At 42.7% G+C, this 17,134-nt stretch overlaps 1 protein-coding gene across 1 annotated transcript in view; it reads right to left on the bottom strand.

Moving 5' to 3' along the window:
• Positions 1 to 4,517: 4,517 nt before the first annotated feature.
• EIF4EBP3 (eukaryotic translation initiation factor 4E binding protein 3) overlaps positions 4,518 to 17,134 on the bottom strand; it is a 29,977-nt gene continuing 17,360 nt past the window's right edge. The window contains exon 3 of the mRNA XM_069199293.1: positions 4,518 to 5,070. Coding sequence (XP_069055394.1) covers positions 5,039 to 5,070 — 32 coding nt within the window. The 3' untranslated portion in view covers positions 4,518 to 5,038. The remainder of the gene's footprint in view (positions 5,071 to 17,134) is intronic.

Consider the following 17,134-nt stretch of genomic DNA (forward strand, 5'->3'; position numbering starts at 1 on the left):
ATTGGTTCTGCCAAGCAGACTATTCATAAACTTCAGATGTTCCAACATGCAGTGGCTAGAGCAGTTCTTCAACTTCCCATGAGGTCTTCCGCCTCTGCAGCTATAAACACCTTACACTGGCTGCCTTATCCTATTGAATTATTTTTAAACTTCTCCTATCTTTTAGAGCCTTTGGTCACAGTCTTTTCACAGCCGGATTCACTCATTATTACTCCCAGCAGAACTTTGAGATCATCTCAGGCAAACTTGCTGAAACCCCAAGTCTTTAGATTGAAGACTAAAGGTGGTAAATCCCGTTCTATCCTTGGCACTAAAGCCTGGAATTCTTTGCCTAGACATATAAGGATTAAAACTGAAGAAGCCACATTCCAAAAACAACTTAAAATGTGGGTTTATGAGATTTCTGACACTAAGTTATTCTCTTATTATGTGATCATATGGTTTATACAGCAAGTTTTCTCTTTTAACAGATTTTTGGATTCACTTCAGCACCAGGATGCTCCCCTCGGAGTGACAGACACGCTTTATAAACGTAACTAGAGAGGCTTACTCTGGATTGGTGCATACAGTAAAAATTAATAAAGCAGAATTCTTTAGTCTTTCGAGTAAATTTTTTATCATGGACTCAAAAATGTGAGTGCTACTTCAAGTCAAGTACAACATGATAGTAGACTTGATTTTTGGTTAGATCTAGGTAGGCTTGCATAGATGTAAATATGCAGGTATGATAATTAGCAGTGTTTTAATTGAGCTACATCATGATGTAAGGGAATACTCCTTCGTGTTCTGAGTGTATACGCATGTATGATCAACTTTCATCTCACCTTCAGGTTACTTCTAGTTACTAGTCAGCCTTTTCTGCTTAAACATTGTTTTTACATTAACCCCTGACCTTTTATGTCGAAAACAGAATTAGAATGAGAAAGGCTGTGCGAAAGTAGATGGATAATGACTGACAGTCACATTAGTAATTCAGAGGACAAATTACAAAGGCAATATTCTTTGAAAGTTTCAGTTGCAGTTGTGCTGTGGGTGGTTTTTAAGGCTTATCTAAAAGTGGAAATGAAATACAATCCTTGTGTCATTTCGGTTCATGTTGCTGACAGAATTTTATGTATTAAATGAGTCACAATTGTTTGCATTGTACAAAACACTTTGGGAAGTCTCAAATGTATTGGCAATTAGCACACTTTAGCAGAGCATATTTGATCTCATTGTTAGTGAAGTAAATGTTACGGGCACTTAGCAAACTTTGGCCTTGTCGCCCGGAGAACTCGGTTTCTTAGTCTTGTGATTTGGATGATTATGCTCTATTAATTTGGCTTGTATATTGTTTCTTTAGACAATTTATAAGCCACGAGCGCACTATTTTACAGATCTGTTTTGTAATTTACATTAATACTGTAATGTTAATTATATTTACTGAATAAATCAAATACTTTGAAAGGCCAAGAGAGTGCCTTTGGTGGATTTTTTGGCGGAATTCGAGTCTGCTTTGCCTGCCACTGACCATCCTAGGAAGAACAGAAGCGTCCACACAAGAGAAGGATATTAGACCAGAGCACAGGTCTTCCAAAATTCCCTGCTTACAAAAAATAAATCCCTTTTCATTTGTGTTCAGAACACTTATGTGGTGCAGGATTGAAGGCAAATCACCCAATCTCCTCCTCCAGGGAGACTTGGAACGTAGGAGGTGTGTTAAAGCCATGGTAAGGCATGTTTGTGCTAGAATGAACTGATCCCTGCCCCCATTATCTCACCCCTCCAAATTTGGGGAACGGTCTAACAATATGGTATGATCCGAAGGGACTGACCCTTATGCCAGGTTTCTGCCCCCTATCAGTGCCTTCATCACTGGCATCTAGAGCGAATTCCTCTCCCAGCGAAGGTGTGGGTTGGAATTCACCACTATCTGCTCTCAAAGTAAGCACAATGGCTATAGCTGTTATGTGGGTAGCTAGGCCCTGTGCTGGGATTGGGCAATTCCTCCAACTTTGTATTGCCCTTCACCAGCAGGCTTAACCCTCCCTCCCCCACAGATTACCATCCTCCTAAAGGGAGGCAAAGGGCTGAACTATTGTAGGGGAGAGTGTGATTCTACCACTGTGTTTGAGGGTGTCCTCCCTACTAGAGTAGACCAAGAAGTGAGCTTAGGTTATGCCACAGGTCGCAGGGAAGAAACCTGGTCTAGTGGGATTCATTTGGAAGAGCTGGATGTTGATGGTTAGGTGGGACGTGATGCTGTCAAAACCCATTGCTGAGTGGAGGGCGTGGTGCAAGACTCAATGAACAACGCTATAAAATACTGCAGAGAGGTCGACGAGTCTGAGTAGACAAGTTTCGCCATTGCCAAGATTATGGAGAGCATCTCCCACAACCTGTATAGATGCTGTGCCTGCACTCATTGAGGTCTGAATCCTCACTGCCAGTCCTTTAGGTCAGTCTCGGTTTGCTCACTTAGGTGTAGGACTGCCATTCCTCATTGCTTGCCCAGGAAGGAAGGGTGTGGGTACGTGGCCATCGATGTCGACAGGTGCCACCTTCTGTGTGGTCTTCTGGTTTCAAGGAAGATGCTTTGAAAGAGGGGAAGCGATGATGATCTTCAACAATGGTGTGAACTCGCATAAAGCAAGGAACTATTTCCCAGCTTACTCCAATCGTAACTCGCATTTTTAAACAATTTCAAAATATGGAAACGTTACAATTGTTCAACTTTATCTCTTTTGTTTTCAGTCTTCCAAAGAGTGAAGACTTGCTATCAGCCACCTTTCTTAGGGAGGCACTTGTGCTGGACTGTTGGGTCTTCGTGGTCTAGTAGCCTCAGGCCGAGAAGGAAAGCCTCACTCTGGACTTTCTCAATCCTTATTCTTCGAACATCAACCGAATTGAGGATTATTTTACAAGCCCCTTGTTGTCCTCGTTAGAGACACAATCTTTGGGAAGAGGAAGAGGTATCCAGAGAGCAGAAAAGTTAAAGCCTCACTGTGGTCGGATATTAGAGAAGCTGTTAAAGACAACCCATCCTCGGAGACTTTATTTCTGGAAAAAGGGTGGGGAGATAAATCATAGTTTATCAATCTTAACTAGTGGTACTCACTGTAGTATTCAGTTTCTTGAATGTTTTACTAGGTTCTCTCACAAAAGAAAAGGGACAATCTTATGCAAATTAATCATTGGCATCTGCACAAAAGGAGTAGTCCAGCCCTAACCGCAGGGGGCATTTATTCGTCCTGGAGAGGCTTGCAAAACAATCCTTTCCAGCCTTACTGGGCCTCGTCGTTAATGTGCATTAATGTGAAGCTTGACTTCCTAGTCAGAGCGACATACTGGGGGTCTAGAAGGACTATCTCCAACTATAAAGTTCTGGGGGAAGGGCAAAGCCTCCTGGTAACAGTGTTATACAGAATGCCCTCAGGAAAGTACAAGGTCGCACCATTACAAAACAGCCAATAAGCAAAACAAAACTGCTGGGTGAAAAGATCCACATTTTATGGTCTTTGCCCGGCAATCCAAAGTTTCGGGCCCACACCTGGCAGCATCTTTGAGGAACCTGTTCGCAATCGCTGCCTTTGATCCCATGAACAGAACTTGCAGTTCTTTAGGACACAATCGACGTTGAGGGCACAATCTCACTCAAAAGGAGACGGCTAGACTATGTCCTTTCTCTGGCGACGTTATACATTCTGCAACATCGACACCCCACCCTGCCCCGACGTTACAAGATCGGCGGAGGCCATGAAAACAATGGCTTACTTGGAAAGAACGGCCTACAACCTACATGATCAAGGGCACTTACACGATGCTATATGGGACTCTACTTCCAAAGTTAAGGCCGATATCTCGTGCCCGACTGGCTCACACTTTATGAGATTATGACAGCTCTGACCAATGCGGCACCTCCGGGGAAGTGGATGAGGCAACATCTATATAGACCTCAGTGCCCCCTAATTCTGAAATTGGAGAATTCCTGTCGAACACTATAGCTTCTACTGTTTTTCAATCCCATGATTATAACTGTTCTTACCACACTGTATTGTATCATGGTGAGAAATGGCCAGTGAAAATGGTACACACTTAAAAAGTAAATGAGCGCGCAGAACTGAAGCTTTCGTGAAAGGAGTGAAAAAACAAAGCCTCCAAAGGGAGGCCCGCTGTATCGCGCGCAATGGCCTTCTCTCGCTATCTGCGGCAACAGTGCGAAAGCAGTGATCGCCACAGCCATTTATGGAGAACAAGAAGAAATCTGTCGCAGTCCACGGCCTAGAATATCGCTAACCAAACACATCTGACAGTTTAACATGTGCAAATACGAGGTGTTTGATCCCGGTCGGTGACCTCGATGCCTATTTACTTTCTTATGTAAAAAGTTGATTACAGGAACAGCTTCAATTTTGCCACTAGAGGGAAGCAGCACATCAAAAATACGACTTTAAATTGCTTGTCTTCGGAAAAGGCACCAACGAATCGCATTATAACAACCCAGAGAACACAGAATGAATAAAAGAATCTGCAAGCAATGGGCTTTCGTTTTCTTTATTTATGAACACAAATCTCATAAATGTAATTTCTCAAAAACGAATAAACAAAGCAAGTGTCTTCTATACGTTTTATTGAACAGCCGTCCGGATCCATATCACATTTCTCGCATGTCCAACAACTGTTGCCCAGCAGTGTGGCAATATCAGTCCCTACTCGTTCACACGCTATAAAAAAAAATCACATCTTTTTTTTAGCTCGCCTGTCAAAACAGGCATGGCTACTGCACCCTGAATCAGTGTATAAGAAAAATACAAACCCAAATCCCTTTTATACAAAGTCTTCTTTATCACAAAAAAGTATTACATGATAAAGAAACAAAACTACAGCTGCAAAAACGGCAGCATAAAATAAACAAAACATTGACATTCTAACGCTGCAGCAAGGTATAGCACAATCTTCCTCTTTGGTGTCTTCGTGAAGGCGAAGAATGATTAGGATGAACTGCAGGTCTGCACCTCATTAAAAGAAAAAAGGCTTAAATCCGCATGGGCGAGTTACTTCAAATATCCATTTCAAACTGAGCGTCATCAGCTAGGGAGAAAAGGAAAGAGGTGTTAGAATACACATTAGCGAGGTTATTTCTAAGGTTTCAACGTAATACATTCAAGTGGTCGAACTGGAAAAGACTGCAGTCCACCATGACACTCTTTTGTCCCGGACAGCTACCAAACCGACTGACAACAAGGGGTGGGAACAAACCCACGGGTGGCGGCAGGAAATGGCTTCCACATATTGCTGCAAGTCTGGGCCTTTAGAAGACTAATTCGTTGTGGTTGGAATTCAACGTCAGGTTCAACATACTGTGTTAAGAAGAGAATTCTGGAGGAGCACAGGAAACAAAGTCCTCCTACTAGTCGGTCACCACCTCCGAAATGGGCTGTACAGCTCCTTCCTCGCTCAAATTGAAAGCAAGGAACGGACCATTGAGGGCACTGACAGAGGGGGAGAGACTACGTGGACATCAAGCGAGGCTCCCGTTTCCAGGCAGCCGGAAGCAGCAGACAACAAAGGAGGAGACCAAAGGCTGTGCTTAGCAGAATACAACACATGGTACACCTCCCGAGCATAGACATGCCATCACTGGGCACATCTTTAGACACCACTGGCAAAGTAACCCAGCTGGTTCTGGTCATTTCTTTGTTGTCGCAGATCTCCAGGCCGGCAGGGTGAGAACGTAGTTCCAGGAAATGGGAACACCAAGGTCAACGTTACAGCAGGATGACACATCCACAAGGGGGACCTGAAGACGAACTTCTCGTACTGCAGTCACTGTGTGATCGTAGGGAACACAATAAGCACTGCACATGGACACGCAGGCACATACCACACACTCCACACCCACATACACATTCGGGAATGAGTGAAGGATCCCGCTGATGGGAGACTGCACAGATGCTACAGGGAGAGAGTCGATTATCAGCCTTGTTGCATGTAGCAAGTATGCTGCCACAAACTGTCAGCCATCGAGTAACCAGGTGCGAGGGACAGTAGTAAACTCTACTATGGGTAGTCACAGACTTTGGTGATCTACTAAAGTCCGGCACTGCCCAGTGGTGGCAATCAAACGCAAACACGGATCACGTGCAAGTAAAATGTGTGGCACCTGGGCAGACAAAATACAGAGTAAGCTGGAAGGCACACAAATGGTGCAAGTGGTCACAGTAGACGATCCGTAGGACATTTTCGTCAAAACAGTTCCTACTGAACCTGTAAGCAGTTATTATTTCACATGCTTTGATGTCATTACATAAGCATGTAAGCGCCAGAATACACCAACCAGCAAGGTGAGGATGCTTGCATGACGACAGGGGAGGCTCCCTCACGGAGGAGCACGAGCCAGAGGTTAAGAAAAATGAAAAACATCAGAAGTGTGGCGGGCTATGTCCTCGGGTCTTTCATTCCTGGGCAACTTCTTGGGCTACAGGTCGTGAGGCAGAAGCAGTCTTTCATCTGCTTACTTTATTTTTGAGGTGAGTGGTACCCCCTTGACCAACACGGCACTTAACAGCCGGGCTGGTGAAGCGGGCTCCTTGCACTCTTTCCGAACGTTCTTCCTAGCTAGCACTGTATACAGCAGTAGAGCCAGATATTTCACATAACAGTAATCATATCCAGTCACCAAACTGTTGAACAGCTCCTCAAAGGTACAAGGGCATTTTTGAATCCAGAAGGGCAGAGCTATAAAAGCTAATGTGTCGCTGATGTGGACAACGTAGGTCTTTCCACTGTTTCATGTGTCTAGGCAATCTTCCACTGCCCACTAATGAGGCTGAAAATATTCTTGTAGCGCATAGGTGCTCAAATAAGAATGGCAATTCAGCCATAAGCTTAGACCATCCTGTTGTGTTTATTTTTAGTGGATTTCAGTAGTGTTTTCTCTAGGTTTTCAAAACCTGTTGAATCAGTGGTTGGCGGGGTTTATTCAGCTGCCTGTCCCCAAAAACAGACAAAATCTGTTTTCCAGTGTTTACAAAGCATGCTGGTTTCTTGCAGTAATTGTTATAAAGTATATATTTTATTTCAAGAAGTAAAGCAGGGTATCTAGTGTATTCCCATTTGCAGCGTGTCCAAGGGACTTCTGTAGCACTGTTTTATGCATAGAAATCTATACATTGCACTCGCACTCAGGCCTCATTACACTCTTGCACATCTCATTACCTCTCACACGCACTATCGAGTGATACATTCAAGTGTTTTCATAAACATATTCCTGGACACAGTTAGGGGTCTTTCACCTAATCTTTACTGAATATTATGAGTTGTGGATCCTTCCAACAACCTTGAGAAACCTTTAAAATTATGAATGACATCAATTATTTTGTAGACGTGCGTTCTAAGAATTCTGAAACTTGATGCTTTGCACATGCTCACCACTGCATTTCTGCACTTTGTGCCTGACTTCATTATGGTGGTGCTGCTGCTGTGTGGACATTCACAGCTGAATGGCCTTCTTCAAGTTAGTCCTCACCTCTTAACAGATATCACATTTTATTCTTTTTTTTCCTCTTAACATTGTAACTAGGGGCTCATCTAACCCACAGTAAAACGCAGTTGGGTAAAAGCCAGGAGTAGCTGAAGGTATTACACATAATAATGGGACACCTTGCAGCTATGCCTTTTGTTGGTATGTGAAAAGTCTTGTGTCACGTTTTCACAACTATCCCATGCGCATGGTGGCAGTACTTCTTTCATAGGTATCTGTCACTACATCCTGCATTACATGTTTAAAGCCTAGGGTGTTTGCCAAGTGACCTGCTATAAATATTGACTTGTTAGAAAAGGGGGCTGATATACCAAAGGGTTTTACCCATTTTGTGTCTGCCAGTAACTGTGGTAGCGCATACTGGCCAAGATTCTTATGTGTCAGCCTTTAACCAATGAATGAAATGATTAAACACTGTCAAAACATCAGATAAGATGCTAATACTCCCAGCTACTCTACAGTGTGTAAAATAATCAAATCAGACCTAAAATATGCTGATAAACGCCATACATTTAATACCAGTACACCCAAGCTGGAGGCTACAAAAGGAAGAAGAAACCATATTTTAAACATATCCCCTAAACATAAAAAATCAAGCAGAATAATCTTTGTCCAGTCTTTCTTGCTCTAAAGTTACACTGTGTCGGCTGCTTCAGAAAGAAATAGAAATGTCTCATTCTCCCTCATTTGTCTTTCTTCGAGTGGCATTTTAATTTGTGGTTGGTCAGGTGTTTATCAGGTATTATATGTTTACACTGATAAGGGTCGTTTTTGGTTTGGTGGCATTTTATCAGTTATTTTAGGTTTAAACGTAGAACAGGACAACCTACTGATAAACTGTACATCTTTGTTGTGTGAAGGCGCCAGTGGCCACATAAGCTGTACAGAGGAGCAAATGAGTGGTCCCTGCTTTAGAATCGAGGATTACGGGACCATCATAAGCACTCACAGATTCCTCAGTGACACTCCAGGCTAGTGTAGTGCCCACCTCTCCCTTAATATTGTCACTTTTCCTAACAGCAGGTAGTGTTGTGAGCTGACATGTACACTTGCACCAGTCTCAAACTGTAAAGTCAAAGGAGCTCCAATTTGAGTTTGGACACGGACAGGAAGCGATCCCTCGATTCCACTGTTGTTGGAACCAATATCCCAAATACCTAGTCTGACTCTCAGCTACTGGTGACGATGCACCTAGGGAGATGCCCAACTTATGGCAGTGCATCCAAGTGCCATTATCACAGGCTTCTTCCAGTCAGGGTCTGCCATGTCCAAACAAGAGAAACACCAAAACAAGCTCCATGTGCTTGGTAACAGCAATACAGAGCCTAGACACAAAGAGGAATATCAAAAAAACTTAACTTCCTCATGAACCAGGCACCAAGAGGCTCCTTGAGTGTGAAAGCCTGATCTAAATCACTATCACACATAACATGCCAGGAGTGACTTCTCACTTTCAAACAAGGAGGCAGTGGAGGGTTGTGGTAGTGAACAGAAACAACAAAAGTTGAGGTTGCAACTCAAGAAATAAAAGCATGATAAAGAATAGGTAAAGTGCTGGTGGTAAAAGCGTACATGTGGTTTCTGGAAAGGGAGCTCCTTGCATGACCAACTAGCAAGCAACAGAAATACTTATGGGAACATCTAGAACACAAACGTATTGTTTGCTGCAGAGTAATTGCAACTTCTTTTACGCTTCAACAGTGACACGGAGGGAGCATAAGTGTTGTAGGAGAGATTAGGGGGTGAAAAGAAGGAGAGGGGCTATTTCACTTGCGAGTGGTGTTGTAGGAGAGATTAGGGGGTGAAAAGAAGGAGAGGGGCTATTTCACTTGCGAGTGGATGGCACTAACGAGTGAATGTGGGTACCACATGGAAAGCATGGTCTGGCGGGTAACGGGTGTTTCAAAGAAAGGAGGGAATGCGGTCATAAGCTAACTCGAGACACCTGCAATAGGAACAATTTGGGAACACAGGAGTAACAAAGGTAAAGGTGAGAACGTGGGTGTGGCGTGCAGGCCGCATACACCACTAGATAAAGGGAAGGGTCACGTGGAAAGGGAAGACAGTCTTATTTTGGGAAAAGGGATACAAGTTGCTTAGGACAGTGAATGTATCCTTCCTCTTGCTGAGACACAGAAGATTCAGGTCAGATCAGGTAGAAAACCGGAGAGGGTTAAAATTTACAAGTTATGGGTGCAGCTGAGCCACAAGTGGCGACAATATGAAAAACCAAGGCGGTTCCCTCCGTAAATGTCAAAGATTCCGATGAAATTCTGGTCAAGCAAGGTGGGAGAGTTGTAGCATTGTTACCACTAGGGGAAGCTCGGCGCAGCTGGTGGTGATATGTATAACTTAGAAGGCACCACTTTCATACATGATTTACCTAACAGAGCGTGGGAGACTGAAGGGGAATATGCTTACTCGGTGAATCAAACGCCAAAGCGACTGAGATTCCAAAGAATAAATAATCCTGATAAGTAACTTGAAACACAGTTCCTTAAAGCAATCACCATGGCTCGAACTTAGAATATTAAAATAGTATTTGTTTGAGGAAACTGAGGAGAGTCAAAATCCCCCACAACTTCTAGCATAAGAATAGAATGTAAACAACAGACTAATTTCAAAGGTTTGATTACCCCACGTTGTGAGACTAAAACATGTAAATAAAGGGCTTAATGCATATTTCGTGAACTTTGCTAATCCATCTGATCCAGTGTGAGACTCAGTGACTATAATATTTCAATGACTAGCCCTTTCACCAGTCACAGACATACACATATAAATACATTATCACTTTAAACAATAAAGGATGGAAGCGACCATCACGTTCCTGCAAGAAGAAAGGGAGCATGACAGGATGGCACCCCATCTGACGTTTGCCATTCTTTTTTGCAGACCCTATCCTCAAAATGACCCACATCTACAAAAAGGTGGTGACCGCACAGGTCTTGCACCCTCTTCGGCTGTGAACTTACAAGTGTAATGTTTTCTAAAGAAGAACACTGTGGCTTGTGTATATCAAAACAATGCTGAGATACATGTCACATGTCAGTGCTGTGATTGGAGGCCATTTTGCCAAGACTGAAGCATATTGTCCTGAAGGTTAGCTGCTTACCACTTACTCCGCAGGTGGCTGGTGGGGAGCTGCCTGGTGCCATCACCGGAGCTATTCTCAACACGCAGGGGTCACCAGTATTACGGATGCAGTCACAAACAGAGGGCTTTTTTCAAGTGAGGAAGCCCAAATATTATAGGGGTTAGCTGTACAACATTACGCACAGTTTACACAACTGAATCGCTGGGAAGAATTACTGAGTGTTGAGCTCAATACGGTTAATTTAGAAAGCACAACCACATGCTGGCAATGCTACGGTCTAGTGATCTCGAGGTGAATATTGTCGTTGCTGATCTAATTTCATACTCTGCCTGCCTCGCGATGCGTCCTTTGCAACCAGAAAGAGAAAGGTGCTGTACAAGATACTAATAATATTTTGTCACCAACTACGAACTTCATCAGATGGGGTGGCGGAATTCGCCCTCATGCAGGATTGGCTGCAATTTACCAGCTCATAAAGAGACATGCCATGGTCATAGCCATTTTCGTTATTCCCCTAAAAAATGGGGGTCAATAAACAACTCTTTGATAAAGAAACCTATTGTTCATTAGGCACAAATTATGCTGTCTGGATATGGGATACCATTTTTCGATATGGTTAACATGGTCCTTTGTTCTATAACAATTACAAATGCCACGCTTTATGTTATGTTATGTGTACATGTTATGTGTACTTGTATAGTGCACTGTCACATCCGAAAGTATCCTGGAGCTCAGAATCCTTGTAAGAATCCTGGTAATACTTAACTACCACTGGAGTCAGAATTTTATGGTAGCTATGTGAATTTAAGAAGAAAAGTTACTATTTGGAGTCACAGAAGCTGTGATTATACTGCATTTCCATAAAAGCTTTAGTGCATAATCAACATCTCCTACATATGGAGGGAGGAACGCTTCGCTCTGAGGAAACCCTTTATAAACAGAACTACTCTTAGCATCTACCAACCTTGAAACATGTGATATCACCAGGTCGAGGAAGGAACCACTACTACCAGAGTGAGCAAGTGATTTCTGAGGCGGATGAACTACTGTGGTTAGCTGTGACGTAGAGCCTGGGTTGGGAGGGGGGTGGAGAGGAAAGAGAAGCTGGGGGAAAACCAACTACACAATGCTACTCTTAATTACACATACGAATCACCGGTATGCTTTGAAACTTTTATTAAGTCATTCAGAACGGAAATGAAAGTGACTTTTGTTTCATATTTTTTTCCATTTACTCTATCTAGCGACATGTTCATTAATTTGAATCAGCCTCAATCGCACACTCACAGTGTTGTTCAAGTGTATGTAATGGTGTGCCTGTTTAATAGCCACCATTTCACCATTTATGCTGTTTATTAATTACACTCTGCTGCAAAGTTTAGAACTCAGTCATTTTTTATACACCAGAAGTCAGGTTTGTGTTGCGCCTTAATCTGTGTGCAACACTAAATCCCAGTTGGGCTTACTCAAGCAACCATCCAGGTGAGGCTGACAAGTGTCATTATGTCAGGTAAACACCTGTTATTTACGACTCTACAAACCCTCAGAAGTGAGGAAGCAAATACTGCATAAAGTGTTACTATTGTAACTGATTCAAATTACACAAATAGTATACTTCTATATTTTATTATTATAATCGTCAGACCCTGTTTCTCGGGCGCAAGGCAGACTAGGGCTACTAGGCCACAATCAGGCTAATTAAGATCGTCTGACTCGAGTGCTGTGGGGTCTGTCCTACTATGGCTCTTTAGGGTGGGCCGAGAGAAATCCATCCCACACTTAAGGCGAGCAGTTAAAGGCTTCTCAGAGAGGTAGTGAGGAGGAACAAGAGCTCAACAACCAACCAGCAGGCACAATAACCTATTGCTCAGTCCAAAGCTTATCTTTTATTTAAAAAGTTATTTCTTGAATCTTGCAGCAAAATGAAACACTACACACTTGACCGGGGTTACAGTAACAGGGCTGCAAGCTCACCGGCAGGTTCTAATGAAGTGCTGCACCTGTTACGGTGCCCACTGCCTGCTCTGGCAACTTCCCAAAGGTAATGCAAAAGTACCGCGATAGGCGTGGATAGGTGCACGTGCAGATCACAAGGGGATATTACACGGAGAGGTCGAAGGTCATTTTAGTAGTTTTCTTTTTTTGAACCAAATGTTTTTGCACTAGCAACGATTAGTGCTCTACAGGCAGGTTCACTCTTGCATGATTAAGACTCAATCTTTCAGTCTGTGCAAGTTCAGGCCCCATGCTACCTGCCCAATGGTGCAGTCAGCCATCTCACACCTCCGACATTGGCTTTGGTGATGCAGGGTCATGGGCGTGGCCGAGCTCTTCAGTTGGCCACAGACTTAAACAGCACGGCAGACCTACTTTGCAGGTGCTCGGCTTCTGCAGATGCGATCTTCAGGCCTGGCGAGGACTGGTACTCGTCTTCAGCAGTTACGGCCTTCAGGCCGAGGACATAACTTCCACTTCAGTGGCTCTTTACGAGGGTACATCACCTTTGGTAGCAGCAGCACCAGTCCTTCCATCACACAAAATACGGTGCCGGACAAGAATGATGTACTGCTGGCTGATAGATTTTTAAACAAGTTCCCTATCAGAACACACTAGGAATCTATTCATATCTCAGATAGGTACCCATTCACTCCTGTTGTTAAGTGGCTACTTATGGACTTTTTCTCTTATACATTCTTACCTTCTGTAGGGCCAAGCACTCTCCAGACCTGTCTGAGCAGAGAGGCAGGCCTCCAGGTGATACAAAGACCCTCAGCTTCTCCAACAAGCTGTGCAGACTTCAGGTGATGTCACCGCACCTGTGGGAGTCTTGCTGTCAATGCAGACTCCAGCCCTGGTAATACAGTAGCACTTCAAACACTTCCTTCCTTGGTCAAGAAGAACTTGGAACTGAAAAACGTGGTGTTATTTATGTAGACACAGCCTTTGTCAATGTAATAGCTCTCACAGCAGATAGTGATGATGCTGGCTCGAAGCAGAAGGGTCCAAAACATGGGCAGAGTTAAGTGCAAAGACTATACTTGGCCATCATCAGCCTTCCTCTTCCTAAAGAAGCAGCCAGGGACAAACAAAATGGGAGGACTTGCCTTTAACGTTAGAACATGCTGATTCCGACCCTCTGCCCTACCACCCACAAAATGGCACTGCTAAACCAGGAGTCATCCATGACAGATCAATCTAGTCCATAGAAACATACTTGCATTGCACATACAGGGGGTAATTCTAACTTTGGAGGAGTGTTAATCCGTCCCAAAAGTGACGGTAAAGTGACGGATATACCACCAGCCGTATTACGAGTTCCATAGGATATAATGGACTCGTAATACGGCTGGTGGTAAATCCGTCACTTTTCCGTCACTTTTGGGACGGATTAACACCTCCTCCAAAGTTAGAATAACCCCCTCAGTCTTCTGGTCATGTATGGGTACGCATGCACAATGTACGCATGCACATAGATTGTCAAGTGCAAGGGTCTGGGGTGCCATATTAAAGCAGAAATTTTACATGAGTGGGGTTGGAAGGCCACACGCTTCTGACAAAGAAAAAAAGTACTAATTCATAAAAACACTGGTACGTACAAACCATTACTTCAGGTCAACAACCTGGACATGGACAGTAGTCCCATTTCAACAAAGAAATCACACTTAGTGCACCGTTCAAGGTTACAAAACCGGTGCTGGACCTTGGCGTTAGCATGGGCAGGCATATGTCACAGCTTACACACTAGATTAGCATGTTAACTGGGCCAGGAAAGAGTGAGGATACCAGTTTCACATGCAGTCGGGTCACTTGGGGCAGGAGTGCAGAAGAAATTCCAATTCTAACAAAGTTACACATTAATTATAATAATTGAATCATTTTACACAATGTATGTGGTTATACTTTGTTACAATACAGGAGTACATTTTTTTTTAAAAAGACTGTAAAATATATACAATAAGAATAACATGAACTCTACGTTCAGCGATTTCTCCTTACTAGAACTACTTCCATCATTAGACACTCCAAATATTTTGGTGTCTTTCCCTTACAGAAAATAAGCTAAGGTTGGATTTCAACCTTTAACAGACTCTATAAAGGCATCGATCTAGGCTTCCATATACTTATTTGTTTAATACATGATATGAACGTGATCATTCCTATCAGGAATCCTGCAATCACATGGACACGTACTACAATGGGAGAACTGTGATGTGTAACAAGTGGCCTGTTTTCCAACATGGCCGTCCTGCTTCACCTTTGAAGAATCAATTTGCATGTTTATTTACATTCTTACGTTTTTCATAAGGTGATAAGTTTGCCAACAATAGTTCATGCAGCACTGCACAGCAAAGTCACAAAAGTATGAATAATACAATACACAAATACAGTCTACAAACCGAAAAGGAAATTAAGATAGTGAAACTAAAAAACATAAACAATTATTGGGAAGCCAACAGATCTGGCCTTGGTTGCAGAACTATAACAGGTGCTTTGCTGTACGTATTTAAAGGTCCTAGATCCTGGACTATTGGAAGAGAGCATCAATACTGTTGAACATTTATAACAGAACTAATTTTATGGGAGTGTCATTTACCTATTTTGTACAAATCAGGTCAGATGGCTTAAGCGCTTGCTGCAACGCACTTCTCGTAACCTTCATGTCACAATTTTGCATCCTAATAAGACAGCCTAGTATTTTAGTGAGCTGCTGTGTGTTAGGGACACTAATAGTTCAGAGAGAGAAAAAGAAAAGAGAAACAGAACAAGCATTTGCAACGCGACAGGTCTCGAATTTGCTCAACTTAGAGCTATTAGCATTGTTAACTCCTAACTGGACTTTTCTTACCACATAAATTGAAGAAAAAAAACAAGCGCAATTGCGATATGTAAAACCCAGCGCATTCGCGCTAAATTGAAAACCAAAAAAAAACAAGTGCAATCGCGCTATGTAAAACCCAATGCTATCGGGCTGCATGAAAAATAGAAAGAAAGTAGTGCAGAAACCAGGCTGAAAACATGGAGCCTCGTACGTTTTCAGTAGCTGGCTGGTGCGCTCGAGGAGGGCTAAACACTGGAAAAGGCATGACGTATGCATGCCTTTCACTATTGAAACCAAGTAGATTTTAAAAGGCAAGCCCACGAACCAATGAAAGTAACAGGCGTGACATGGGCGTGGTTAAAAGCCCAAAGAGAGATTACAATAGGGACGGAGCGCTTGTGCGCTCAATCCTAAAAAGGGAAGAAGAGGGAGAAATTCAGACATAAAGTAACAAGGAGACAGGAGGAAGAGAAAAATGAGGTAAGAAGGGGAGACATTGAGCTGTGAGAAAAAAAAAAGTGAGAGGAGACATGAAGCCAGAGAAAGTGTGTGAATCTGAAAGGCAAGACCAGGAACGAGTGATAGTGATGGATGTGCGTGGTTAAGTCCACAGATAAATTACAACACGCCAGAGCGCTTGCCCGCTCGACCTAAAAAGAGGTATGACACAATCAAAACCCGTGTCGTAGCACTTTTTTACTTTCAACCATGTCGCCTTTTACCTTCAACCATGCTACAGAGCTGCCACCCTGCTGTACAATAAGACGAAGTCGATAGATATTGCATAGGCAAGACATATTGGCTTTTCCAATGCTCTTTAAGAAAAAAAAAAAGGGACCGGATGGAAACTGACCTTTGAAGGATTAACCAGGGCACTGGTTGGTGCACGAATTCGAACTCCCTAAATACTTCTTAAGTCATTTTACTCCCTCTCTTTTTGGAATCAGAATTGCTATTTTACTTACAGTAACACAAACGTAACAAAAAAGAATCGAAAACGTGTGTGTCTCCATTAGTACTTCATTATTAGACGTTTATAACCATAAACGTGCAATGCTTCTAACAAAGATGTATTTATTTATATCTTCATGAGTAGACATTGGTACTGGCATGCAAATAGCCACATTTTATTTCTAAATTAAAAACATGGAACATTAGCGGTGATCTCGCCGCAGAGAATACAGGCAATTAAAAAAACGTTTTTTGTGCCTTTAAAGTACAGCTTAAAATAGAGATGACTCGCATTTGTAGCAGATAAAGCATGAATCGAAGTTCTTTTTAATAGCTCAGGGGAGCGAACATACAAAACGCAATTCACGACTACCTGCTAACTGATTTAATTGTAAATAAGGTGAAGTTGTGTGTACCTAGAACATTTCCACAACTAACTTCAATTTGAAGTATTAAAATACAGACTTCAAAAGTAATGATTATTGCTTTACCGAGTCGGCAGTAGTTGTTTTGCTGTGTGAAAAACGCCTTTGTAACAAACAGGCTTTCAATTGCCCATGGAAGTGAATAACAAATGTAACAGAGTCAACGTGTAGGCCACTGTGTGTATTTGAAAAGAGAATAAAAAAAAAAAATAATAATAAAAAAAAAAAAAACACGTGTGGTATGTAAAGATTTGAAACCTAAATCCCAAGGGAGCTGTCTGAATGAAGCAACAGCAAAAAAATATAACAGTTGCCACACT

The sequence above is a fragment of the Pleurodeles waltl genome, chromosome 7, assembly GCF_031143425.1.
Source record: "Pleurodeles waltl isolate 20211129_DDA chromosome 7, aPleWal1.hap1.20221129, whole genome shotgun sequence".
Lineage (NCBI taxonomy): Eukaryota > Metazoa > Chordata > Amphibia > Caudata > Salamandridae > Pleurodeles > Pleurodeles waltl.